Source organism: Falco biarmicus, chromosome 8 (assembly GCF_023638135.1).
Source record: "Falco biarmicus isolate bFalBia1 chromosome 8, bFalBia1.pri, whole genome shotgun sequence".
Lineage (NCBI taxonomy): Eukaryota > Metazoa > Chordata > Aves > Falconiformes > Falconidae > Falco > Falco biarmicus.
In genome coordinates this window covers 32,018,899-32,046,628 of record NC_079295.1, presented here as the reverse complement: position 1 = coordinate 32,046,628, position 27,730 = coordinate 32,018,899, and the positions used below count along the sequence as shown (strand labels likewise).

General features: G+C 43.2%; 1 protein-coding gene across 2 annotated transcripts in view; it reads left to right on the top strand.

Annotated features, from left to right (window-relative positions):
- Positions 1-26,149, top strand: part of ADCY5 (adenylate cyclase 5) — a 223,833-nt gene extending 197,684 nt beyond the window's left edge. The window contains exons 12-21 of one of the 2 annotated variants that reach the window (XM_056348488.1): positions 1,659-1,746; positions 8,231-8,347; positions 9,868-10,032; positions 12,318-12,493; positions 16,335-16,361; positions 17,222-17,357; positions 20,356-20,619; positions 20,968-21,172; positions 21,964-22,088; positions 23,571-26,149. In XM_056348488.1, coding sequence (XP_056204463.1) covers positions 1,659-1,746; positions 8,231-8,347; positions 9,868-10,032; positions 12,318-12,493; positions 16,335-16,361; positions 17,222-17,357; positions 20,356-20,619; positions 20,968-21,172; positions 21,964-22,088; positions 23,571-23,699 — 1,432 coding nt within the window. In that variant the 3' untranslated portion in view covers positions 23,700-26,149. Of the gene's footprint in view, positions 1-1,658; positions 1,747-8,230; positions 8,348-9,867; positions 10,033-12,317; positions 12,494-16,334; positions 16,362-17,218; positions 17,358-20,355; positions 20,620-20,967; positions 21,173-21,963; positions 22,089-23,570 lie in introns of both variants that reach the window. The other variant, XM_056348487.1, reaches the window with a different exon arrangement.
- Positions 26,150-27,730: the final 1,581 nt, after the last annotated feature.

Below are 27,730 nucleotides of genomic sequence, written 5' to 3'. Positions count from 1 at the left end.
ATGGGTTTGTAGTGTTTAGATCAGATATTGGGAAGGTCATGGAAACAATGCATAGTCTGATCTTTGAGGTCATTTGCTCTCCCAGGCAAGAAGACATTCACTTCTGCTCACAAAAGGATTGAATCGGCAAAATAACATCAGTACAAATGTACTATGTAGACAGATCCGCTTTGCGAAACTGGAATTGAAGCTGAAAGAGGCTCAAAATTGAAACTAGATCAATCGCAGCAATTAATGCATAGTTAATTAAATAAAAAAATATTCTTTGGGAGTAATTGATTTAGCAAAGGCTTACGCTTTGGATCTCTAGATATTACTGCTATGACTTCGCACCTGCAAAGGCCCTTTACCAGCCTTTGTGTTGCTTATCAAAGTCCCTAAGCAGCTACTAAGCTGTCTCCCTAAAACCCAGTTTAACATTTAAATGACAACTTGACAATTTCTGATCTGTGGCAGCCATATGGCTGACTCAGTATTACGCAGGAGCCAATCCCCTATGGCAGTGTGGTGTAAATGTCACGCTGCTCAGTCTCCCTCCACACTGCCCATAAGGGTGGTGGTTGGTCTTTTGGTACATTCTGAAGTGCCCTTTAGGCAGCCTAGCCTGTCTGAATGGTGATCTGGTTCAAGAGTGAATAAAATTCCATGTTTTAACTGCAGGTAAAATATACTTTCCTTCACCTTTTGGTTTGTTTTCTCTTATATTTCAATTGCATGGTTTGGGTTGTTATTGAAGGTAAGAGTTAAGCAGCAACTGAAACCACAGGATGTGTCACCATCAGAGCTTCATGAAACTCACCATGGTATTTGAATTTGAAACTAGAGACAAAATGGCATTGATAATTCATAATGATAAAGAGGAATAGCTTTAATGAATTTCACGAAGGTTCAAACAAGTACAATTATCTTAGTAGTCATGAGAGAACACAGGGACCAGTTGGCTTTGGTGTGGTTTGCCTCGATGTCATGTCGCAAGAATACTTCCTTTAAATTATGAACAAGGCTTAGTCCTGGGAGGGGCCTTATGCTGTCACACTGAGACCAATCACGAGAAATTGTTGTTGAGTATCTTGGTGATCAAAACAGATGAAATTGCATACTACAAAGTTGGTCCTGAGGTTCTGTTTGCATTTCAAAGTTGGGAGGAACAGGAATTTAGCCAAGCTAAGGCTGTTTTCCCTGAATATCCTCATGCCATGGTTGCTCCCATGGTGCAGCACAGATATTCCCTGTGCACAGCAAGGACGGGCAGCTATTCCCATTGAGATTATTCCCACCCAGCCGCACTGCAGTGCTCAGCACACTTTCCTTCCCAGGCATCTCCTGCCCGCAGCCAGCCGGGTGCCGACCTGCCGTAGCAAGTTGTTCTATGAGCTCCTGTAGCACATTAAATATTTTTCAGTTCCTCTGCTGTCACCCCAGCAGGAAGGTGATTGCCATAAAAGATGTGGTATTCTCTGCTCTGCAGCCTGTGTGAGTAATTTGAAATAGGACAGAGTATCTGTTCGTAATCAAGGCACCTACTATCTCCCACTGCTCTCCTAATTAGAAAGCGTGTACAGTGTGTCATCACTTGTACAAATGTCATGTTCTGGAGAGTAGAGCTGTAGCTATTCTATATGGTGTGCATTTAAGAAAAAAATTCTCCTTGATTTCAGCTCTACATTTATGCTGGGTTTTTACCTGACCTGTTTCCTGATCCTGACCACGGTGGTGTTTGTTTCTGTCATTTACTCCTGTGTGAAGGTGAGTACTGTGGTTTCTTTGTAGAGTCCTTTGCCTAAGATAACTGGATCAGCGATCTGTTTCTTCAGCTAACAGAGCATGTTTTGTCAGCCACCCTTTCTACACTATGTGATAAGGGTTACAGAAAAAGCCTTTGATAAGACAGAATGAACTGCAAACAGATGTTAGGGATGGCATCTCTTTAGATCAGTCAGAAGTAACCATTCTGTGGATCTGCATGTCTATGAAGTCCCCTGCAGGCACTCTGATATTGATATAAGAACACGTTTTCCAATGTGAAATGAAACACTGACCATTCATTTCCTCCCTGTAAACTTCCTGCAGAGTCGCCTGTGTACTGGCCCCTGCTGCATATGCATGTTTGGGTAGGCAGATAACCAGAAGCAGAATATCATGAAGGAAAAATGTCCTGGGGGAAGCAAAAGCCATATAGAAGGTTATCAGCCTTTCTCAGATGAGTGTACAGAGATTCCAACATTCGGTGGACTCTTTCTTGTAACTGGTTTTGATCAGCAAAGAAATACATTGTGTGAAATCCAAAAACAGATTAATTGTTTGTGGCAGTCTAAATCGGTAAATTGGCAGTAAGCACTTTGGGAAGGGTGATGTGCTTATTTTTTTCGCTCAAAGGTATTCCTATTACAATGTTGATTGTATTTGCAGTTTTGGAAATCCTTCCAGTCTAGCAGTGTCAGAACATGGAAGACGTTCAGATTCAGGTTCCTTAGCCCAAGCTCAGCTTTGTTCCTCAGAGCCTGGAATAAAATAGCTCAGTAGCAATATGTTTCCTGCAGAAGAAACTGTGGAGTAATGGATTATGTCAGGCAGATGATTTGCCTCACTTTAATTATCTTCTCTGTGCCATTTTCAGCAGTTGAATGTGGGTGATCTTGACAGACTTGCACCTTTCATGTCTTTTTGATTTTTGAAAGATTTGTAGAATTAAGCTTTGCCTTCTCATTTAATAAGAGCTACAAAATGTTCCCAGTGAAAGAAGCTTGAGGTTATATTTGAACTTAACAACTCACTCACGGGGCTTCCCTTGGGCTTATGACAATTTTAAAGGGAGCCTAGTTCATAAGCACAGCATCCAATTGGTCCTGCTTGTTTACCAGTAATGAGAATTACAAGTCAGAAATAACAGTGCTAATAGGAAGACTTATGTCCCTTGAGCTGGGAGACGGTACCCAAAGATTCCTGGTTATACTTGCTGTGTCTGTTGCACATGAGGATGCTGCTGAGTGCCATTAGTTTGTAAACTAGTATCAGCAGTTTGTGCAGTTAGCAGTAAATAATAACCAGTGTGGCTTTTGGTCACAGCCACAGAGGACTTGGAAACTGGGTGCAGAGCTGTGCTGGAGCCTGCTTACACTGCAGTGCCACTGGCAGCAACATCCCAGCGCACTGCCAGCCGCACCACACCAGCTCTGTTGGTGCTCTGCAGATACTGGGGCAAGAGCTGTGGCAGACCCAGACCTCTGATGCATTCAAGCTGGCTGACTTGCAAAAAGATGAATTTCAGAGTGCACAACTGTTAGTCATCCACTGGGGTTTACAGGCTTAGGTTGCTTCCACATACTGACAGCAGCTCTCATTTCTTCTGTCATCATTCAAAGCTATTGGTTTTGGTTTGGGCTTTTTGGTTTAATAGTTCTACTGATCTTAATTAACAATTAATATAAAAGGCACACAGGATTTTTCAGTCCCTGTGACCCTAGGCAGATATTTAGTCATGTTTTCTTTGCCTTGAGCTTCCAAATACCTGCAGGAGAGGTCTGTTTGTTGGTGCCTGCAACTTTTTAGGCTGTTTTTTTCTCAGTGCACAGGCCCTGGGAACACGAGACATCAGAGGGAATTCAGACTAACATCAGAATTTATAGGACTTTATGAAGCTCCTGGTATTTCCAAAAGTGAATTTTCAGCATGTTGGCTCTGACCCACAAGCTGCTTACGTATGACATTCAGTGCGGCCAGTGTCTTCTGTGCACAGATTGCAAATATTGAAAATATCAGGCCTTATAGCTCCAGTGCCTTTTTAATTACCCTAATTTTAGGGCTCCAAATTAGCCTCTAGTGACAACATCTGATTGTGAAATGGCTTGTTTAGGGGACAGCTACTTCTAGCTTGTCAGCTACCCATCTGATGGCAGCAGCTTCTGGTACCTGCAGCCTGCCTCTATCATGAAAGATTTTAGTGTTTCAAGTCAAGAGGTTTTTAAACAGTGGGTTTACCCAGCCCTTGGTTTTGCAGTGTTACTGACCTGCTGTACTCCACATTGCTCCAGGAAACATTTTTACACATGTGCATAAGGAAGGCACTTTCACAAATCCTTCAGGTGAAATTTTGATGTAAGGATGTCAGCATTGTTTGCTCTGTTTCACACTTGAATGTGGGATAGGAGAGCATGTCTTTTACAGACTAATGTAATTCCACACAAAGCTGGAAAGCAGGTGTCCACCCCAGGATAGCAGTATAAGCATAACTTTGGCCTGTTTGCTGTGCTGTTACATGATAAGTGACTCCTTTTTCTTCCTCTTTCCAGCTTTCATGTGAGATTTTCCTTCCCTGTTTTTGCCTTTCCATCCTTGGCTTTGACAATGGCCAGCAGGCTCTTTCTGGACAGCTCGATCATGTTTTATTTTCTTTTGCTGTCATTATTATCTTCCACTATAAAATTCTCCATGGACTAGAAGTTGATCCTGGAACAGCCAACGCAGTCAGCTTGGCTTTCCAAGTTTCTTCAGCTGTAATAAACAAGAGAGCTCCAGTTCTTCACTTTGATGCTCCATGAAGTCTTGGCCACTGTGAGATGGTGTTCCTTCCCAATAGAGTCTAAGGTCATGGGAACCAGGATCCCTTTGCAAATATTCCACCGACAGACATCTGCTTTGCTACTAACTTATCAAGTTTGTGTTGCTTCTTAAAATCCTTAACTTCTGGTATCTACACTGCTGTGTTGAATTCAACTTCTTGCATGTTCCTGGAAGCACATATGAGAGAAATTTCAAGTTATCCTTTATGAGAAAATATGTTGTTCTGTAGCTTACATAGGTGCAGCTTGCCTGCCTGTTTCTTTGCCTCCCAAAGCTGGTCTAGATGCTCCTAATTTTGGGGGTTTTTTTTCTTAAGCAGGGGAAAAAATACCTCTGAAAACTGTACTTGTTTAGTAGACTAATAAATCACCGTGAAATAAGTTACATAAGTGCACTTGCAATATTAAGTTGCCTGGAGATGTCTTTTACTCCAGAAGCATCTTAATGTGCTTCAAAATGACTCAAAGGCTTTTATTACAAATTGAAAAATCAGAATGTAAAGACCTCATAATTTTTTTCCTCTCGCAAGACAACAGCAATTATCTAAGCCGTTTTCCATGTCCACAATATATGTAAGAACCAAAAAGGAGAAATAGTACTCTTCTGTCTGCCATCAGCCATTATTGCAAAGTACAGCTTTTATTTAGTGTATTTTTTGTCATGCAAATGACTGGAGGTTGTGGATCATTTTCAGTGTAACACTAGTACTTGTTGGATCGCTTTTTAAATTTGGACTTCCACCTGTACAACAGTGCTTTGCCTTCCCTTTGTATATTCATTGGTACCTGCATTCTTTCAGAGCCTCTGTCTTCTGGGAGATAGTATCTTCCAGCAGCATTTATGCATTTCAATTCAGAATGACCTGGAATCGACTGGACAATACAATTTCCTTTTTCCCACTGTGGTTATTTTTCTTTGCATGGGCAATTTTAAGAGGGCTAATGAGCTACCTCAAGCTTGTGTGGCAACCCAAATGTAAATCTTGGCTTCCCAAATGGATCACATTCTTTCTTTCAGCCTCTGTTATCAATACTGCACATGCAGGTTTAGAGCTGCCATTTCATCGACCTTCCCTTGTCCTTTTCTTCACTCTGGCAAGATTTGAGTCTTATTAAGCGGAGTAAATGGTGTTGGACAATACAAACCAATGGGCTAACCCGCAACAGTATAGGATTTTCACCATACTATAACATCTTGATATTCTGCTTCTTTTCCTAGGACAGAAGGGTTTTTATTTTATTTTATTACAATATGGGAGAGGAAATAATCTTATTTTCTTTTTTCTTCTTTTTTGTTATACCCTTGACTTGTGGATGTTTTTATGGAGGGAACATTGCTAGACTGGAGCTGAGTTGTCAGAGCTGACACAGGTCGCCCATTTCTGGCATAGAAGTCCTCCAAGCTGCAAGTATTCCTCATCTCTATCTGCCTTTGTGAGAGGGAAGAGCATTATTTATGTTGCAGAGCCTCCATGAATGTTGCTCGCAAGGCAGAGGTTCCTCAGATGCGTGGCACGGTTGTACCATTGTGCTCTCTGTTGCAATCCTGACCTCCTATGGTTTTTGGCATCTGTTTCCTCTTCAGGATTTTTTCCAGCTGTACTTGTTTACTGACCTAAAATTTTCCCTAGTTTGCAAAGTAATGAGAACCAAGATTAATACAAAGAAAACATGTTTTCATTAGAATTTAAGTGTCTTTCACTGATAGCTTTGCTTGATATCTCAGGCTTGGTTCAAAGTCAGGCTTTTTTGGGATCATTGGCAGCAGGGGCTTGAGCCAAGATCCACAACAAAGTGCTCCCGAGTTTTATTTAGGTGCCTGATTTCCCAGAGATTACAGAAGGAGGTTAGCTCCGTGCATACCTTTGTGGAGCTTGGACTTGAGGCCTAAACAAAGGGGTGACATGAAAGCCTGTCCTGCTGTAATCTAGTGAGTAAACTGTCTAAATGCAACATGAATCCTCCTTCTCCCTCCAAATCCTCTAAAGTTTAGAGCAGAGGAAAGCCCCATGGCATTTCCCACATCCCTGCGCTGGTAGCGATCTGCTGCTACCTGATGTCTGCATGGAAGCAGCTGGACACAGTAGGGCAAGGAGATATTTTGGTTTGTGTTTAGCAACAGAGCCAAGGATTTCTCTTTGAGCAAGGTTTATTTCTGAGAGGTGTTTTGCTTTGTTTTACAGTGTCTACATGAGCCTGAAGGGTTGCATAAGCTTTCAGTGAATTGCAATCAATCCTCATTCAGTGCAAATAAGTCATAATCCAAATTTCCCCTTTCTTCCCGCCCCCCTCCCCCCAGAGCCTTGCCCTCTCCTCTCACCTGGAGTTAGCTGGATTTTTGTGCATGTGCTGGTAGCAGTTGAAATCAGCTCTTTCAAAACTCTTGCCACAATCTCTCTCTCCCCCTGTAAAAGTCACCAGCTAATCGGTGCTTTGGCCATTCAAACACTTTGTAATTACACTGTAGGACTGCTGTGTGGGAAGCTATGCAGTGCCAAAATGTTGCATCTCTATAGATGTAAGAGTGAAGGATAAAAGGGATAAGCAAGACTTTTAATAGAAACATTAGTCATAGTTAAATTGCAGTGCCGTGTCGCTGCACTGCTAGCTTCTTTGTGTCTCTAAAAATACCCTCTAGTGGCTTGGTTATTCATGCAGCGTGCTGGTGGGGAGAGCTGGGTTCTGGAAAAAACTTTGGCAGCCTTCAGCAGAGCCTCTCTGCCCCGGCACGGTGGCATGGAGGGTTTTCTGGTGTCCATCTTTCGCTGCTCCAGCCCTGAGCTTGCGCCGGGACAGTGGATGGTGTATGAAGAGAAAGGGCTGGTTGCATTGTCTTCTGTACTTCTCTTGTAGCTAATGCGATGCAAGGAGGCCTCACGCGATGCGGAGGGGTGACCCTTGCTGCAAAGGGCGCCTGGTTAGCCTCTGCTTTAACACACACCGTCGCTGCCCAGAATACGATGCAGCACCTAACACAAAACATGCTGGTGGCCTGCAGTCAGAAAGCAATTAGAAAAAAGCTTCTAGCTCTGATAGTAGTGAATCACTGGGACAGTCTGTCTGGGGGAGCTCTGTGATCACCCTTACCCGTGGTTATTTTTAGCCCTGTGTGTCTGTGGTGACGAGGCCAGCTCAGTCTGCAGTGCCTTTCACTAAGGGTCTGACAGATCATGAGATAGCCTGGGCTTTTCAACAGTCTGTTTCTGAAATGGCACCAGAAAGTCCTATGATATGCCTTTGCGATCAGAGGGATATGACATGTATTTTTTCATTTCTGCTTTTGTTAATTTTTGATTCAGTAATTTACAGGCTCAACCTCCTGGCTATTTCAGTTACAGATGGCTTGTGGTTTGCTTCTCACGACAGGATGAGTACAGCCCTGCGAGCCATGCTATCTCGGCTCAGGAGCCATCATTCCCATTAGGAAGGACTAAATAGATTTGGTGAGCCAGCTGGGCCTGCTGCCACGAGGTGGTCACGTTCCTGCTCACCCTCGTCCTGGAGCTGCCATCTCCATCACCGTTCCCTAACCCCTGTGTGCCTTCCGCACAGATCCTGTGCTGAAGGATGCAGGCAGCTCAAATGTGGGTTGTAATCTGTAGAACAAGTAATGATTTTACACGTTTATTTCATCTTTTTTTTTTTTATTATTTCTTCCCTGTCACATCCAGCTTTTCCCAGCTCCACTCCAGACCCTTTCTAGGAAGATTGTACAGTCCAGGACCAATAGTACCTTAGTTGGAGTTTTTGCCATTATCCTGGTTTTTCTATCTGCCTTTGTCAACATGGTATGTGCACTATTTCCTTTTCACTCCTATGGTTCTGCATGGTTTTCTTATTGGTGCTCTGCAGCACTGCAACCCTTAGAACCACTGGGTTTAATTTAATCCTGCCTAATGCTTACAGCATCTGAGGTCAGTTCCCCTTTGTTTTTTGGACACAGAAAAGAAATGGGAGCCTGACAGCTGCATCCCTATAGCCAGTTATATGCCTGGCACCGATTTGTGCCCATATTCTTTTCTGATTCTTTAAATGCTTCTGCTCCAAGTACATAAGCCCAGCCTGATTCGTACCCCTTAGCAAAGGGCCAGCACTAGCGCGATGCGTCATTTAACTCCCACAACACTGAGTGGGACTTAAGTGTTGTGTAGGCTTTGTGCCAGCCTTCTGCACAGCGCAGCATCCTGCTCCAAGTGCAGTAATCACCTAACAAGGACTGTGAAGGCTTTGAGTTGCACTTCTGGGATGGGGTGCTCTAGCTTTGCACTCAAACTCAGAGAAAGACGGGCTGTTCTCTAGGACCCTGTGGCTGCTGTTTTCTCACCTGTACAAATGGCTTGAAGGCTGAATGTATGTTAAAGAAGCCACTTGAGTATTCTTTACTCTGCATACATCTATTTCATTTTTTAAGAGAAGGGGGGGGGAAGGAGGAACGGACCTGGGATTAAAGCCCTGAGCTTGGAGGTAGCTACAAAGACTTCACATAGCACTCTGCTCCTCTCAGTTATGGCCTCAGCTGGGGCAGTGCTGACTTGCACTGGCATGGAGAGGCTTAAACACCTAAAAACCAGACCAGTACTTGCTCTTGCCTCAGCTTCCCAATACTCATAGTGGAGATTTAGGAACAATTTTATGTTCTGTTGAGGTACTTGAATGGGAGGCACTAACTCAGTGGCATTGACACCCCATCACCTTACTCCACAGTCGCCTGCAAAGAGCTGGTGTAGGTTGCTGAGCACCACGCAGAAATTAGAGCTTTTTTTTTTTGCATAATGTGTGGTACTTTGCACTCATGAACTGCTTAGTGTAAAAATTAGCAAAATGGACAAATGGAGCAGCATGTGGAGAAGATCAGAATGGGCCTCTGCTGCTTCCTGAGCATAACAAGCACATTAGCCTTTAAGCCTTGATGCTAAAGTCTTCCCTGTAGAAGGACCCACAGCAGCAGCTTTAAAGATGGCAAGGGAAAGTTATCAGCTGAGAAATTTCCATTAGCAGAAATAGAGCAACACCAGGACCTTGTAACAGACAGCAGGATATATTTTAATATCTACAGCCCCTCTTCCTGTGAACCTCCAGACATAAAGTTGTATGTGAAGTTGAACATGAAACTAGCTTTCTAGAGAGCACAGCCTGGATTTTATTAATTAATATTTGGGGGGGAGAAAAAACATAGCCATTACACATGCCATAAACGTAAGCCGGTGATTTCATTTTGCATATTTTGCACATTGCTACTTTTGCATGAACTATTTTGTTTTCTTCTCCTTGTCTATGCCATTGAGTTTAATACCATCTTTTTCTTCAGTTCATGTGCAGCACTGTGGATCTCGCCAGCTGCATGGCTGCAGAATACAACATCACTCCTGACCGGGTGGACATATGCCTTATCAGCAATCTGACTTCCAACTACAGCCTGGGCACCTTGCAGGGATTCTGTGACAGTCCTTTGCCCAACTGCAACTTTCCAGAGGTATTGCTTGGCAAAAATGGGTTACAGAGCTTGATCTGAGAAGAGGCTGTAAAACCTGTGTGATAAATCTCAGTGGTTCAGAGGAAAGCAAATTTGATCCTGATTGACATTATAGGACTGACACAGGCTACTATGCACAAACTTAAATGTCTGAAGTTATTATCGTGAGTCCACATTAATGTTTTAAGTTCCTTGGGGCTGAATAATCAGTAGACTTCTATAACTGTTGGATCCTGCCTGTAGCAGGAAAAATTGCCTTTATTATGTCCTTAATGCATGTAGAACTGCAAGTAATTTCAAAGGAGTTTGTGGGTGCTCAGTGTTACTTGAAAATCAGTTCACTGAAAATCAGTGTCTAGTCACAGATTAACCCTTCCCTCCATTGTTTTATGTCCTTATGAAAAACTTTGCTTATATATTCTTTCACTAGGTGTAATAGGTTCTGGACTCGACTCAGGCAAGTTAGCAGCCCTGTTAGTGGTCTGCTTCAATTTGCAAATGCAAATCCTACCTTGTCAGAACAACTTGTTTAAAACAAAATACAAATGCTTCTAATGGCAAACCCCCCCCCCCCCAAAAAAAAAAAAAACCAACAACAAACCCAACCCCAAAACCAACTATGCTTTACACTCTGGTAGAAGGCTTTGCCAAAAATACAATATTTTTGCATAGCTATTCAAAGACCTTTCTCTGAGTTTTTAGGTCATGGCCATTACATTTGTTGTCTACTGGAAATTGAAAAGATCTGTCTAGGATGGGGGCAGAATTTATGTCAAGGTCATCTGGGTGTATGGGGGCCTGACAGATTTATGACTGATCTGTTATCAGCCAGATGTCCAAGGTGCTACTGAAAGCCCTGGTATCCCACTGAGCATTTTTCCATTTAACTTAGCAGGAATATGGTCCCTATCTGATACAGTGAGGTTGCTGTGACCACCATTACTGTGACTTTCAACCCTGCAAAGTAGAAAGACCCAGGAGCAAAATCTGGCACAATGGAGAACTAGAAATAGACTGTGTCCCTCATGAGGTTGTCAGGAGTGCTGGTCCAGGACAGAGAGGGATTTTATCCATGAGGAACAGCCATTTGCATGCTAAGGATGCTATGGCAGCCTTGAGCCAGGTCCTGCCGGTCAGTGGGCTAAGAAGTGAGGAGTCCCTCCCCTGTACTCTGCAGGGCAGATGTTGGATCTGGTACAGGCATTGTTTGTTGCTCCCAGTGTGCTTTCAGGAGGTGGTAGGATCCTACTCCTCAGCCACAGGGAACATCCACCCAATTTTCTAGAAACTGAAGAGTCAAGTTACGAGCTGTACAAGTTATTTTCTCTAATTTAATATATAAGCAATGAACTATTGATAAATGAGCTCAGAACATAGGCATATTTCTATTTCAACTAGGGGTTGCTTTTAACTGAAAGATGGATCGCCTCAGGCATCTGATACAGGTTTATTGCCAGAAATAGGCCTGTCCGGACAGAGTAGAAGCTTAAATCTTTACAGGCTTTAAGACTGCAGGACAATAATGAGCTGGATAACGTGCCTCTCTGTTTTACATCCTAGCCTTCCCATCAGGCATGAATGGCACCTGCAGGCTGCAATGACATTTGAAAGTACTGACATGCTAAACATTCAGTTCTCAGATGGGCAGCAGTTGCTGCCCCACCACCCACATGTGGCAGAGGGCTCCACTACCACACATGTGCACACTTCTGCAACTGCTGACAGAAAAAAATGATCGTGGTGTTTGGCATTGGTAGAATTTTGTCCAGCCTTGATCTTGCCAATGGATTCAGTGTGTCACATCAGCAGGGGTGATACTTCCCAGTTGGCCTCAAGTGGGTATCTGTCCTGGTGGTGTGAATTACTAATACCCTTGGTCCCATGTATTGTGCAGGTATGTGAACTGGAGTCCAGAATTAGACCTTGAAGCACAAAGTATTCCAGCATAACTGCTTTCTGCTAATTCAGTAATCATGTCCAGGGCAAACCTACATCACAACCTTGGGTATACAGCTACGAGCCCTACGCTTCTTGAGTGTAAAGCAAATAATGCCTGATGAAGAATGCAAGAGTTTTCCTCTCCATCAATTCAGTTTTAACATTTGACCTCTAGCATGGTAGAATCCCACAGGCAGCCCCAGGTGTACGTGTTCGGTCAGCTCAACTACATAGATCCCAATTCCTTTCTGTCCCTCTGTTTAGTTTCCTTTGTTTTCAGTTTTGATTTATTCAGCTGACATTCATTTCTCTTCTGGGTTTTTTTTCCCCTTTTTGTCTTTATACAGTACTTTACCTACAGTGTCTTACTGAGTCTCCTGGCCTGCTCTGTGTTCCTTCAGATCAGCTGTATTGGAAAACTGATCCTTATGTTAATCATTGAATTTATATATGTTCTCATTGTGGAAGTGCCAGGGGTCAACCTTTTTGACAATGCAGATCTCCTGGTTACAGCTAAAACCCAGTAAGTGTCTTTCACTTCTGAAATCTTCATCTGACTTCTTTCACCCAATGATTTCAGTGTGGCATTAGGTGGATGGGAGTGTAAAGGCTGTGGTGCAAGCAAGGGAAGGCCATGGTACCAGAGAAGGCATGGCTGTAAACTAAAGGCCTTATCAATGCTGCTCTCCACCTCTGAAGAGCAGAAGAATGCAGTTCCCTTTAAGATCTTTTTAATGTGGAACTTGACTAATGAACTATCTATTAATAACAAAATGTAACTGGAATCTGAGCGGATCTGTATTTCTTTTTCTTCTGGAAATGGGGAGCTTTAGTTAGTCATCCTCACTTCTTCTGGTATTACATTCCAAACATAGAAATGTCATTTCTCAGAAAAGAAAAAAAAATCCTCAAACAAATTTGAGCTGGCTCAGGGGTGTGATAATGAACCACCGCAGTGTTTGGACACCTGGTATATCAATCCCAGGTTGGGACAGCTGCTGTTGGACAAATATCCACATTTGAAAAGCCATTACAACAGCTGGTCTCAGCACAATTCCCAGCAGGAGAGCCTGGGCTAAGTGGGAGTAGGCAGTTGCCCTTTTACTTGCAAAAGGTAGTTTGTCATCACCAGGTCATACATTAATCATGGTGTGGCAACCTCCTTCCACTGACATGGTTACCCCTCTCCTGAAGGTCACACCAGAGAGAGAAGTTTGGCACATCCACAAACCCGTCCTCCTCCACAAGTTTCATTTCTCACTGGGAGCTCCATTGTTGTGTTACCTACTTGTTTTGATGATTTCCCCTTGTAGGCAACAATTGTACACGAATGTGAGTCAATAAAACCATGGTGTTGCCTAAAGGTGAATACGATGCCAGGGCACATAATAAGGAGAGCTGCCTGTAAGACATGAGCAGTGGACCATTGCTGTAGTCAGGAGTGGGACGGACGAGAAGACAGTTCACGATAATGGAGAGTCCAAGGTGTGAGAGAACAGAGATCTAGAAGGCACCAATTTAGGTGAAATATTTGTCAAGGATGATAGCTGTGGTTGCTCCTGTCTTGGACAGGAGGGTGGTTGAGAAGATTCACTTGGTCCTTTCCAGTGCTACCTCATATGTTATGAAGTAGCTTGTGTAGTTGCTGAAATTGTGATGGTCGTTAACCCCTTCAAGCTAGATGCATCTGGTTATTTCTGCCCTTCACATAAATATTCCATGATTTTAGCATTTCTGTGTGCCCAGTAATAATTAATGGAGGTATGGCTTTTACTGCCATGTTAAGCAAATGAAGTTATGTAGGAAACCCCACGTAGCTTTCTGTGGAGGTATGGGGAAAACGAGTTTTCCCTCCGTTTTCTGGCAGACGTTATGTATTCCAACAGTGGACACTATTTAGCACTTTCTAACACAATTAGAGAAATAAAAGCGTTTTGTATCCCAAATATTATTTTATTCTTTTAAGTCAAGAATTAAGCAAAATTACAGCACTTAGAAGTATAATTTATGTCACTTCACAATCAAAATGTCAATAACAAAGTGGAGAAGGTTAGCATGTTTTCCCAGAAATAGCTTTCTGTGATGCTATATTCTCTCTCACTAAATGATACTTGTTTTGTCTGGAGAGCTCCATGCACAGCTATTTATTGTCCCAGTTTCTGGCAGTCCATTTGTGTGTTGTGGGAAATGGGAGCTCAGCATGTAACACATAGTTCAGAGATGTACCTTATTGTCCAGCTGATAAAAAAAAAATAAGCAACATGACCTCATACTACTTTAATTGGGTGCCCGTTGTAGCTACATAATTACTGTCTGCTCTGCAGCCATTATGGTACTCTTGACTAATTAGAAGTGATGCAGATGTCACTTCACACTTCTGTGTACAAACCAACCCAGCATGCAAGCAACTGAAAGGCTGATTATAGCACATTGGGAGTTGCTAGACTTGACTGCAGTGACACAGCAGTGTGGTGACACGTGAAGTATAAACTGGATGCCCAAAGCTGCTATCATATTGTCTTTTCCCTATGCAAAAGAAAAAACTAATGCATTGGTTTTAAAGATGTGATAGACCAATGTAATCTTGTAAATTGGGTTCCTGTACAGTGGAGCCCAAAGAGCTTTGCCCAGTGATTTGTTCATCAAGCCCATCATTTCTGTTCGAGCTGAGGTTTGTGATTTAGAGGGCTGTCTGTCCCTGCCATCGTGGTTGTGAGAAGGCTTCTGCCCTATGGGAGCAAAATCAGCCACCTTTCCGGCTAAAAATGTGGACTTAACTTGAGCAGGCGTGTATCTAGCAAGCTTCTCTCTGTGTTACCTTCCAATAATTAAAGAGCCATCTGCTGCTGGAGATGTCTGGCACATGGGGGAAGCAACCTACCAATGTTATGCCATTATTGCTTGCACTGGGCGTTTTGAGTTATCCAAAGTGTTATTGTAAATATTGAGTTTGGTACATTTCCTAGTCTCTGCTGAAGATTTTAGAGCAAGCCTAACCACCCACAGTGAGCTGCAGCCCCAGTACAGAAGGTCAGATCTGCCATGCTGCCATCATAAGACAGAGCAATAATGAGGGGCAGTCAGTCATCCTTGGCCAGGTAGTGATTTAGGGGAGCAGGGGAATCATGCTGCATGTGGGAAGTGTTTCCAACTCTATCTAGATCCAACTTTTAGTGTGGGAGTCACTATCCCCAGGGTTCCTACATCGTGTCCATGTCCAAGCACATGTGTTCAGTGTTGGAGCTGGCCAAAAGGCCGTGCAATAAATTGTGTGCAAGACAACAGTGGGTTGCAAAATCTGTGTCAGAAGAAATTCCATGCTCAGAGCTGCAGAAAATGTCTCAGAACCAACAAGGTTAGAGAGTCGCTATGCTTTTATTTTTTAATTTTATGCCCAGTTAGGCTCCCTCAGCTATTTCAATTTTGATGATTTGCATGTCTGATTCTGTAGTGAGAGGTTCCCTTCAGCCCCAGAAAACTGTGGCCTGAAGCTCTCGAGACAGCCATGAGATTCTCAGGCTAAAGATGTATCGTGTTAGTAGCCTGCAAAACTGTAATTGCAACAATGACACTACAGTAATTTTACCACTGATGTCCTTCTTTCCATTTAAATAGCTTTTTAAGAGATCCATGTACATGATTCTCAGCCACCTAATATTCCACCCACACTTGAGAAGAAACCCAGCAGCATTAAGCAATCAATCAGTCAGGAACTCAGACAGCTACTACCTACCAGAAAGCTCCTTTCCAACCTTTCACTGTAAGACAAGCACACCTAAAATCTTCTCCAGCAGCTGTTTCATATGAGTACCTTGCACTATTGTGAACAGTAATAGCAATTCATGTAAGGGTTTCTTTAGTGCAGTTGTGTGTGCTACCCATAGCTGGCACAGCACGAGATCAGTAACTTGCAGAAGAAGGGAGTAGTGCTACAGTTAAAGGAATTAAACACATCTCCATGCTACAATAAATGGGGAATAGAGGAGCTGTCCCTTACAAGGTATTAGCCCAAAGCTTCCTTCAGATAAAATTTTCCAGCCTGACCTAATGAAGTAGTGACGGATGCACAAGCATTTGCTAAGCATCCCACACTGACATTAAAATCCCAAATGATTCTCTGACACTTAATGCTGCTTGGGTATTTTAACCACGTTAACCATGTGGCACCATCGCTCTAGATTTTTGAGTGTAGCAGAGACGACACACACCACACCCCCCCTCCATCTTTTGCTTTAAAAGGGCTTATAGCCCCACACAGTGTTCGAGGTGCCACATTGCAGAAGTGCTGTTGGATGATGTATGGAAGGACGAGTGCGGGAGGGAGCCAAACATTCTGCTAACCTTGTATTTGTGGTTTTTTTCAGCGTGTTTCCAAATGCAACGTTCCCATGGTGAGTCACTCTGGCATGAAATATTTTTATGGGGTTTTGTTGGTAGGCATTTTCTGTTCACAAGGTGCAGTATATCAGCATGTTGACTCACCAGCAGTGTCTGGTATTTGGTTATGCGTTGCTGTGAGCTGGTGCCACACAGTGCAAACGCCCTAAGTGGACTGACTGCTGCCCTTTTGTATGTATAGCTACTCTCAGAGCATCCCCCTTCTTGTGGGACTTATGTCAACTTGCTTTACAGAGCACCTCATAGAGCTTACTTGTAAATACAAGTCAAGGTTTTATCAAAATAATATTTTCATTCTGTATAGTTTTATAATTCAGATTTAACAGGTTTTATTTGCTTGATTTTCAGAAGGGATGGGAATGTGTCTTAGTGCTCTTTTCAGCTTATAGAATACTTGCTTACAAAACAAATGCCTTTAAGGAGTGACTAATATAGAGAAGCAGTGAGAGTTAAGAAGCAGTAAGTATAGAACAGTTCCAGACTTAGGAGGCTGGGGAAGCCAGTGCAGGAGACACAGTGAACACAGTTTGAAAAACTGTCAGCATTTTGGTTTTGCCAAGCACAGTGGTGGCTGAGCATATATGACCATTCTCTAAAAAATGGCTTTTTTTAAGAAGTTGGATTAAATTTCCAATTTCAAAGTCCTGCTTTAGAAACCGGTGCCTGTGAGCCAAACTCCTCAGCTTTTTGCAGGTATTGATTGTCCTTTTACCAACACATGTTTTGAGGGGAAAGAAAAATGCCTTTTCTTCAGAGGCTGGTTAGTCTTTAGTGGGAACTGTGGAGTGTAGCTAAGCTGTGTTTCTCCACATTGAGGCTAACTGGGAAATTCTGCTCTTTTCATTCACAGCAGCAGCTCTCCAACAATGACACGAGTTGCACTGAAGATTGTGACCCCTGTCATCATTACTGTCTTTGTCCTGGCACTGTACTTGCACGCCCAGCAAGTGGAATCCACTGCAAGGCTTGACTTCCTCTGGAAACTCCAGGTTAGTGGGTGTTTGTTGTGTTGGAGGGATACACATAGTCACTGGCATTCATATAAAACTACTGAGCTATTCACTATCGAGTTGAGTGTTATAGAGTGTCTTTGAATTTCATCTGGATCTGGCATATAACTGAGCATACTAGTAACTCTCTGCTCTTTTTTGGTACTTTGCATACTCAGTCCTTCTCATCCTGGTTATTTAACAGATTAACAACGAAACTTTGTTTCCTTGTAATGCACTTTGGATGGTCCCCACAGTAAAGGGTTATAGATCTGAAGACTGAGGTTAATGAATTTGGGCAACTGAGCCTGTGACTTTTGCAGGAACCTGTAATATAACATGATTTGTAAATATAAGAAACTCATATTCACTGCTGAATTGTTTCCCAGAGTTTAGTGAGCTTTAGTTTGCTGTGTTCAGGGGTGTGAAAGATTGACGTTTGCATTTTCATTCACTTTCTTGTTAAGCAGTGGGAATGGGCTTGATATCCAGCCTTCATTAGCTCCTAGGCAGCAGTACTGGATAGCAAACACACTACAGATAATGCCACACTGTGCTCCTGTCCCCGGGTTCAGTGTTAAAGTTTTCACTATTTGTGCCCACAAGTGATGTTGTGGCATTGTATGTGATTCTCAAGCAAGCAGGACAGGTGTCACCTCTACCCAGAACTCATAGCTGGGGGACTGCAGGATTGCAGGTTTTATATAGATGTTTTTACCTTCTGGATGGCAGGACACCATTCTAATAATAGGTGGTCTCAGCAGTTTGAGTAGGAGGCACTGAGGAAGCACCAATTAATTAAAGCTCCTTGGGAAGCAGATAAACATTGTTATCCTCGTTTAGAAACGGCACAACAATGGAAGGGATGAGCTGACTTGCCTGTCCCAGGTCTGGGCTCAGCTGGGCAAAGCATTTGTTTCCCCAGACAGAGCCAAGTGCTCTCTTTGTTCTGTCCAGACATATGACTTTCTAAAGGGTCCTTCCTTGTTTAACTTCTCCCATTTCAGAAACCAGCATCCATGAGCAAAGTTGTAAGTGCTTTTCAAGTATTGCTTGTGCCTTTACCAAAGTACTTAGGGGATGTGGGGAGGTTACCCCTTCTTCTGTCACAAAGTGAGGGCTGGAGAGTGTGTCTGAGCTGTGTTCATCCACACCAAGGGCCAAATGTGCCAGGAAACTCGTTCCTGTTTTGGCTTCAGCTCTCCAGCAATGACAAAGTAATTGGGAAAACAAAAAAAAAAAAGATTTGAAGAAGACCCATTTCAAAAGACTCAGTGTTTTGCCTGGTGCCTCTGCTGAAGGGGAGGCTGCTGTACACAGGACAGCTCTTCAGAGCTCCCATAAGCTGTGCAACCCCTGTCTCAGCTGTGCCTTCCCCAGCCCTTGCCTCACCTGACTCTGTCTTTTCCTTTACTCATATGCAATATTCAAAATGGCAAAAAGTAAAATAAGGAGGGAAAAATACTGCTGATGTCAGATAGTGGGGGAGGGAGAGGTGATCAGTACACACACCTCTGTGCCTTTACCTACAAACCAGAAGCAATGAATTGAGGTAACAATGGTATTGTGCAAGTCTGCAAAGAGAAATCAAATCTGGTTCTGAAGTCTGATTAAGCTAGTGAACTCTAAATGCTTTTATTTTAGTCACCTAGGCCTAGGTACATACTAGGTGTCTGTCATGGTTTAACCCCAGCCGGCAACTAAGTACCACACAGCTGCTTGCTCAGTCCTCACCCAGAGGAATGAGGAGGATAATCAGGAAAACAGCAAAACTCGAAGATTGAGATAAGAATAATTTAAATAAAATTTAAAAAAATAATAATAGTAATAATAATAGTAATGAAAAGAAGGGAGAAGGAGAGCACAATAAAATCCAAAGGGAAGGAGGGAAACCGCCCCCCAGGTGATGCACAACACAACTGCTCAGTGCCTGCTGACTAGGGCCCAGCCAGTCCGCGAGCAGCAGGCAGCAGCTCAGCCAACTCCCCCCAGTTCGTATACTGAGCATGATGTTCTATGGTATGGAATATCCCTCTGGCTGGTTCGGGTCAGCTGTCCTGGCCCTGTCTTCTCCCAATTTCTTGTGCCCCTCCAGCCCTCTCGCTGGCAGGGCATGAGAAACTGAAAAGTCCTTGACTTAGTATAAACATTACTTAGCAACAACTAAAACATCAGTACATTATCAACATTATTCTCACACCACATCCAAAACACAGCACTGTACCAGCTACTAAGAGGAAAATTAACTCTATCCCAGGTGAAACCAGGACAGTGTCCTAAGGTACATCCTTCCTGAAGCTCTGGTTCCAGCTGAACATTAAACCCAAATCCACACACATTAGCACAGAAACAAGACAACCTATCCTCCTCATGATTCCCTTTGCCCAGACATACCCACCACCACAGGACTCGTGGGATTTATAGGCTGGTGAAAAGTCCTCTCTGGAGTTTTGGATTGGCCTGTTTCCTGGGCTGCGTGGTAACTGTACTTCGTGACCATCATTGCACCTCAGCAGACCTTGTGGAAAAGGAGAGTCCTTTTAATTAGCTACATGAGCATTTGGAGGGTGCAGGGAGAGCATTATAATTCAGTGCTGCTCATGCAGTCCGCCTTCAGCAATGATGAGCTGTCTGTGTTCTCCTGAAACCTGCTGTGCTTGACTGGGAAAGCTAAATGGGTGTTTTCATGGATGGCAGGATGGCAGTGGAGTTCCCCAGAAAGAACAGACCTTGTACAGGTTACCCAATTCAGGGCCTAGAAATATAACAATATTGGATTTTGGTGTTAGTCTGTGCCTGCTTTTACATACACACACAGAGACGGACCATCTTCCACAGCAAAACACAAGCTTCTGCATCTCTCTAGTTCTGCTCGCCTTTGCAGTTTCCCCCTTTCTTGTTTCTGTCCTCCCTGCAAGTTCATTTTCAGCTTTTTTTCCCCTCCTCAGAGCAGTTACCAAAAGAGTAAGCATATCACTGTCTCTCCCCTTGAAACTAGGCCACTGAAGAGAAAGAAGAAATGGAGGAGCTGCAGGCCTATAACAGACGCCTCCTCCACAACATTTTGCCGAAGGACGTGGCAGCCCACTTCTTGGCTCAGGAGCGGCGAAATGATGAACTGTACTACCAGTCCTGTGAGTGTGTGGCTGTCATGTTCGCCTCCATAAGCAACTTCTCAGAGTTTTACGTGGAGCTGGAGGCCAACAACGAAGGGGTGGAGTGTCTGAGACTGCTCAACGAGATCATTGCCGATTTTGATGAAGTAAGTCGCAGAAAATCCGGGTGGGCAGAGTGAACCTAATCAATGAGTTTAGTTGCACTTTGCTGAGCTCCTAAAGGAAGGTGGCTTATAGAATCCTTGTGCCATGGTTCATTTTTCCTCATGCCAGAAGTCTTTGATTCATTTTTCTCTAACCACATTAAAATCCCTTCTATTCCTTCACCGCTCCTCCAAGTATCTGATCCCCTTTCTTCCTATTCTTCGAGTAGCAGAGGCTCTGGCCAGTACTTTTTGTAGTGCTTGTACTAAGGGAGGACACGTGGCAAGGATATTACCAGTATGTATGTGTTTGTCAAGGTTTTTTTCACTACTTTTGCTCTTGTGAAACAGATAATAAGTGAAGACCAATTTCGGCAGCTGGAGAAGATCAAGACCATCGGCAGTACATACATGGCTGCATCAGGCCTCAACGATTCCACTTACGACAAGGAAGGGAAGACGCATATCAAAGCTCTGGCTGATTTTGCCATGAGGTTAATGGACCAAATGAAATACATTAATGAACATTCATTCAACAACTTCCAGATGAAGATAGGTAATGTCACTGTGTTTACAGGATTAAGTATAGCTAGTGATCATTCTGAGTTGGGGATTTTGTGGAGAGAAACCCACAGATGTTACCTTAGCTGTACAGTGATGTTAATTGTCTTGTGCCTGGTGACCACTTTGGCCTCCATGGAACATCAAGGCAGCTTTGTTAGGGTCACAGCATTATTACTGAAGCTCCCTGGGGAATTAGGAGCAGTTGGGCAATTGACCTTGGCACAGAGAAGCTCCTACTACAGCATGATCTCACATGGCAGTTGAGCTTGGACTCATTTTGCCTGTGATGTGCTCCCTGCCCACACCCCCTGTGGTCCCAGGCTTTGCCATCCTTGGACATTAAATTGTCTTTCAAGTCAGGGAATAAAACGAGACAGAAAAGGAGAAAGAGAAGAAACGTGAGGGTAACTGTGGTATTTGTTCTGGAAGGCCACCGGGCTGCTGCCTTACAGGCGCTCAGCATTGCAGCAGCTGTATAGTGACTTCCAAGTGAGCAGTTTGCTTGGCAACTGGATGGCAAATAACCTTATCCTGATACCTGGTGCTGGAAAGTAGCTCTGGACTGAGCAGATCCAGCCTGTGCTGCCAGACAGGCATAATGGATCAAAGACTATGACTTTTCTTTAAAAGTTTCTTTGCCCACAGTTTGGCCGTGGCTTTACATGTCAGGTTGAAGCACAACTAGAACCAACAAACCTCAGGATGTTTTTTATTGTCTGAAAAATAATTTGCCTCAGGCTTCATGTGGATCTGGGCATTGTGGGATTTCTCCTCTCCTTCCAGGCCTCAATATTGGTCCTGTTGTAGCTGGGGTGATAGGAGCACGCAAACCCCAGTACGACATCTGGGGCAACACGGTGAATGTAGCCAGCCGAATGGACAGCACCGGTGTGCCTGACAGGATTCAGGTAAGGAATTCACTGGAAAACTTCCACTGCCAGCCCTCTGTCACTTCTGGGTTTTGAAACGTAATTAGAATTGCAATTTTGGTTTCATTTTATTCCTTTATGCCATACATATGCAGTACTGAAAGAAAAGCCAGCTGGGGAATACTAATGGTACCATCAAGTTTCGCTTTTTAATCTTGACCAACTTTCCAACCTTTGGTCAAAAACTTGCCATTTAGGTCTGGGTGGAAGCACTGAGCTGAGTTTCCTTCCCCAAGTGCCTCATTGGCACTGTGAGCACAATCCTGCTGCAATACTTACAGCCTCGTGCTGCCAGCTTTGCTGTTTGGCTGTGTGCAACTGCAGCTTGTTTTATTTTCCAAGGGCTTGATTCAGTTATGTATTTCTGTAACTCACTTCTCTGTTCACAATGTACGTATTGTGAGGCTAGCAACGGCCCGGGCATCAATGCAAAGGGGATATATAACTAGAGAAAGAGGATGGTTTAAGGGGTTAATGTAAGACTGTCTTGTAAGCAAATGTCTCCTTGGCCCTCAGACAGTGACCTTTTCAGCGATTCCATTCCACTGTCCTGCTTTCGCTGAGCCAATGTCCACAGTACCAGATTGTCATTCCTTGGGAAAGTACTGAAGGGATATAAAAATAGTTAGAATAACTGATGTAAAACCCGAGAGGGGAAGCCATGCTGTTTCTTTCCAATTAAGCTGTCAGTTAACTGGATCAATATTTATCCAACATCCTTTAAACTTTCCTACAAGATGGTCCAAGAACAATTTTCATTCTAGTTAAGCAAATCAGCACAGCAATGTTACAGCAATAGGAAGCCAGAAATGGAAATATTTAAAGCCACCTGGAAACCAGTGAATAAATACATTGTAATAAATAAATAGCTCTGAAAATATGGTTGTTAAACTTCTGTTACTCTGCAGCGCAATTGTTTCTGAATGGCATCTGCAGAGAGAATTTGGGTGCTGGCTAGATTATTCCATTTCTTTGGTCTTCCTCATTGCCAGCTACCACCTTCTCCTTTGTAAAAACAACCCCCTGAACAACTCCTTCTAAATTTGTATATCCACTGGGTAATTTCCAGGTCATTTTTGAGGGCTTTTTAAATATGTTTAACCCATTTTCCTACTACCACTCTGGTGATATAATGAATGCATCTGAGTAACCTGGACTGCCAGGTGTGTTTTTAAAAATGTGACTGACTTGTTTCTTTTTATCCTGTGACCTCCCTGAAAAATGCACTTTTCCCCACGTTGTGTACCATGTGTGACTGGCTTCTGTAGTTTCAGTTTCTAAAGGTTGTGTGTGTTCTGCAACTTGTGCCAACCTTTCAGTTAGTGACTGAGCTGCAAAAGTCAAACGACGTAGAAACAAAATAGTTGATCCTACTTTAACTTTGTGCATTATTCCAAAAGCAAACGAAAAGACTAAGTGGAAGGCATGACAAGCATCTGCTTATTCTTGTTTATTCTGCAGGTAACAACAGACATGTACCAGGTTTTAGCAGCCAACAACTATCAGCTGGAATATCGGGGGGTCATTAAAGTCAAAGGCAAAGGAGAAATGACCACCTACTTTCTAAATGAAGGGCCTCCAATTAGTTAGCACCGATTGCAGCGTCACTCAGATGGAATTTGCATTAGACAAGATTGTGAATTGGAGAAGAATCACTTTTTGGCAGTAAAGCTGAAAATGCAGCGCAGTTGAAATTACACACCGTGACTCTAGAGCTGGTATCAGCAAACTCTTTGGCCACCCGTCATGAAAGGCGATGGGAAGAAACCACCTTGGAGTTGTTCCTGGCTGAGTGCTAAGTCGACCAAAGATGTGGTACAACACAGTTTCACAGATAAGACATGAATTTGGAATTTTTTAAAAAGGCTGCTACGACAGGATGATACAAGAAGCTATTTAAGTATTTATAGACACAACACAACATTTACTTGGTTGAAGGAATGTATGATTCACTACAAAGCATTATTTTGGAATGGATTTGCACTCCCATAATGTTTCCATCCCATACTGCCAGCTATTTGAAGTGTACCACTGTGCTTTTATTAGCTGTTTTGAATGGGCTTTCAAAATTGACACCCACTGTTGCAGCACACAAAAAAGCCTTTTAGAAGGGCATTGGTAATGTCTTGGTGTGAAAAGACGTTATAGCTCTGGCCCCCTCTTTTCCCTTCTTCTACATGGCTAAATGACTGCTCTTCCGAGTGGGTCTGGCACGTCTGACGAAGGGGAAGACCGAGATAACGGAAGATGGCTCTACAACCATATTTATTAAAGTCTTCTGTGCTCTTCTTTGGTATCTATCAGTTTACATGGGAAAGACTAGATGTAAACAAGAGACACTTTGTGGGGGGAACTCCCCTGAAATTTGTTGTGGGTTTTTTTGTATTTTTTATTTTGTAATATTGAAAACATGGAGATCTAACAGATATACCAAATTCTATATTTTGTAAATTATATATAAATTAGAAGGCAGGCTGTCCACACCAAGGTGTGGTGGGAGGTGTATATAACCTGTAGACTTTTGTGTAATCTTTTTCTGCATAATACTTTGAACACAGACTTGGCAGTTTTCAGATTATCACTATACAATCAACCAACAACAAACAGGTGAGTTTCCAGGCTGAATCAGATGCGTTTTAAAATGAAAATCCAGAAAAATCTGCAACCCCAAAGAAGAGGAAAAAACAAAATGCGGTAGTCGCAGTTGTTCCGTGCAGCATTCAAGCGGTGGGTGGCATCTTAACAAATGGAAACACCTTTGAGTTTTAGCTACCGAGATGGTATCAAACATGTCAAAAAGAGCTCTAAGCAAATCCTCTAACTCTAACAGGAGCTCTTATAAGAAGAGAAAAAAAAAAAAAAAGCTGATTTGAACTTTTCTTTTTAAAAAATCATTTTTCATAGATGGTCTTAATAGAATCCTGCTGATATGAGAGTTGTCTGATATTGTAACTGCCATTTGACATTACAAGGAACTATGTACTGCAGCATCAAGTTGACTTTCCTGTAGTAGGCACTTATTTAAACTGAGTCACAGATTTTCAATTTTCAGGAATTAGGTGATCTTCAAAAAAGGTTATGATGGCAAGTGTGTATATGAGGTGGTCAACCTTAAAATACAGTGCCACTGATGTTGTGTTGGAGACATCTTTATCATGAGTGGGGGGTTTATGAATAGTTCACTGTTATCATTTATGTACCTTTTTTAACTATTAAAGAAAAATCCCTTGCTATTTTATTAAAAAAATGAATTTTAAAAAAAAGCTATATTTTTTATATTCTATAAGGGCAGAGTTTTGATATTGAATTTGGCTAGCACTAAAAACGACTCCAGTCTTTTGACATTTAATAAAGTTCTTTTCCACTCTTCTCAGGGCAGAATTATTGTAGTACTAACAGCTTAATGATTGCACTATGGTGGTGGCGATTTATTTTTTTCCTACTCGACAAAGAGAATCAGTGAAAATCCATGGGCCTGTCTTAATTAATTTGCTATATTGCTAAGCATAACCCAAGCATTAAGCCATTTAAACGTGAGCTTAAATGGCATCGCCTCTTCCCTTTCTCCCTTCCACTAGGAAACATCTCTGAAAAGTATAGTATATTGACTTCTGTAAAACTGCCAAGTCTGCCCTTGTACTATACTTTTGCTCCTTTACATCCTTCCTGGTTTGCAGAATACTTAAGTTGCATCACACCTTTCTCCCCTCTCCTCCACCTTCCCTCCCTTTTACCCCCCCCCCCCCCCCCGAGTCTCATTCCCTTCATGCCATACACTCAGTTTTAGGTTTGCTTTCTGCTTTACAAAAGTCTGCAGTCTTCTTAACTTTTGATTCATCTTATGAAGTTGTGTTGTCAATGAAATTTCAAGTCCCCAGTATCTCTAGGTGTGATTGTTGACAGTGTGTCATGATCATTTCAAGGGGTATTCACACACTCTTTACTCTGGATCTTGCAAAAATGGATACAGTTATGATTTCCCATGGAAATTGAAATTATTTAAGTAATTTAACTATATTAAACACTGTTTCACTGGTAAAGCGTCTCTGTTTTATTTTAGCTGCATCTGGCTGGTGAAGCGATCAGACGCAAGTTGTGCAGGAGATGATACTGAATCTGCAAACAGAAAGGTCCAGTTCTTGACTAGCACTGGTGGACGGCTGTTTGGAGCACACCGGTACTACGCAGTGCCCGGTTACAGAGCCTCTAGGGCTTGTAGGTCCTTCTTGTGCACCCACTTGCCTTTAAACATTCGTCTCGGGATAGCTGGCAAAGCCCTGCTGTGGCACTGTGGCTAAATATGTTGGTATAACTTAATAGCTTAAATTTGTGTGTGGGTGTGTGTCCTATTTTTTTAAAAAATGGAGTGTATTTTAAAATGTGTATCACCTTTGTCAAAGATTTCCCCAGGTACCTCGGCACTTGTCCTCTCAGGGGCACCTGGAAGGAGGCAGCAGTGTTTGTCAATCTAACATTTTCCATCTTTACAGGTAAAAGTAAATGCCACATGTAACTATAGCAATTAACAGAAGACTGAAGTGTAACTGAGAAACAAGAAGCTGCAGCTTTCAACTGACTTTTTTAGTTGAGGAGACATCACACAGGTAACTAAGAACCGAATGACTGACAAACTGTTACTTGTTAGGAGAAATTTGCTAAGTGTACTGGGAATGGAGCTGCATTAACAAAACCCCATGAAATACTTAGTATCACCAGAAAGATGGTGAAGAACTATTTAATACTTTACATGTTCTCCTACATAATCACACAAACAGCAATTTAGGACGTTACCTGATGTAAGAGATGTTTTAAAACTGTCTGGAGAAGGGTATCCCCCAGGGGAAGGAAGCCAGCAGCCTCCTGTGCGGTGCCCTCTCCTTTAAACGCCGTACGCGGCGACGGGCTGAGCCGTTTTCCCAAGGTGTTTAGCCGCTTCCCCCAGCCCAAAGCTGGCTACTTCGAATAGCTGCCTGCACACAAAACAACTACGCACCACGTTTCTTACGTGTGTCCTCTGCACGGCCACTATCCTTGCTGCCTGTGCATTACACAGCATACATGGGCACCAACATCTTGTCAAAAACGGCCAAGAGGCAAACGCTTTCCTTCTGTTGACTTCCCACCTGCTCCTCACCGCACCATCACTTCTAGTTCGAAGAGCGAGCGCTTCGGACACAGCCTGAAAAAGAGCAGTTCAGCTGTTCTCGGCTGAAAAAACTCCTCAATTTCCATTCTCTTTACCTTCTCTGTCCCAAGCTTTTCACTTCAAGGCACAAGAAGTACCGGGGGTGGGTGGTGGGGGTGTCAGGAATGAGAACATTGACTTCCAGGCAGGATGGGGGACGGCAGCAGCAACACTTCCCTGCCACCTGGCAGCCAGGTACCTTACTGTAAAAAGCAGCGTTATATTTTTGAATTTCTGTCCCCGAGCACCTCACCGTCCCTGCCTGTCCTGCTCTGCCCTGGCACTTTGCGGTGCTGGCACCGACGCCGCGCTGTTGGTGCCTCCCCCGTGGCTCCCGCTGGAAGCCGGTGCGGCGAAGGGCAGGTGAGCAGGCGGTGGGCGCCGGGTGGGAATTACAGCAGTGGTGCAGCACAGCCAGAGCCCAGCACTGACGAAC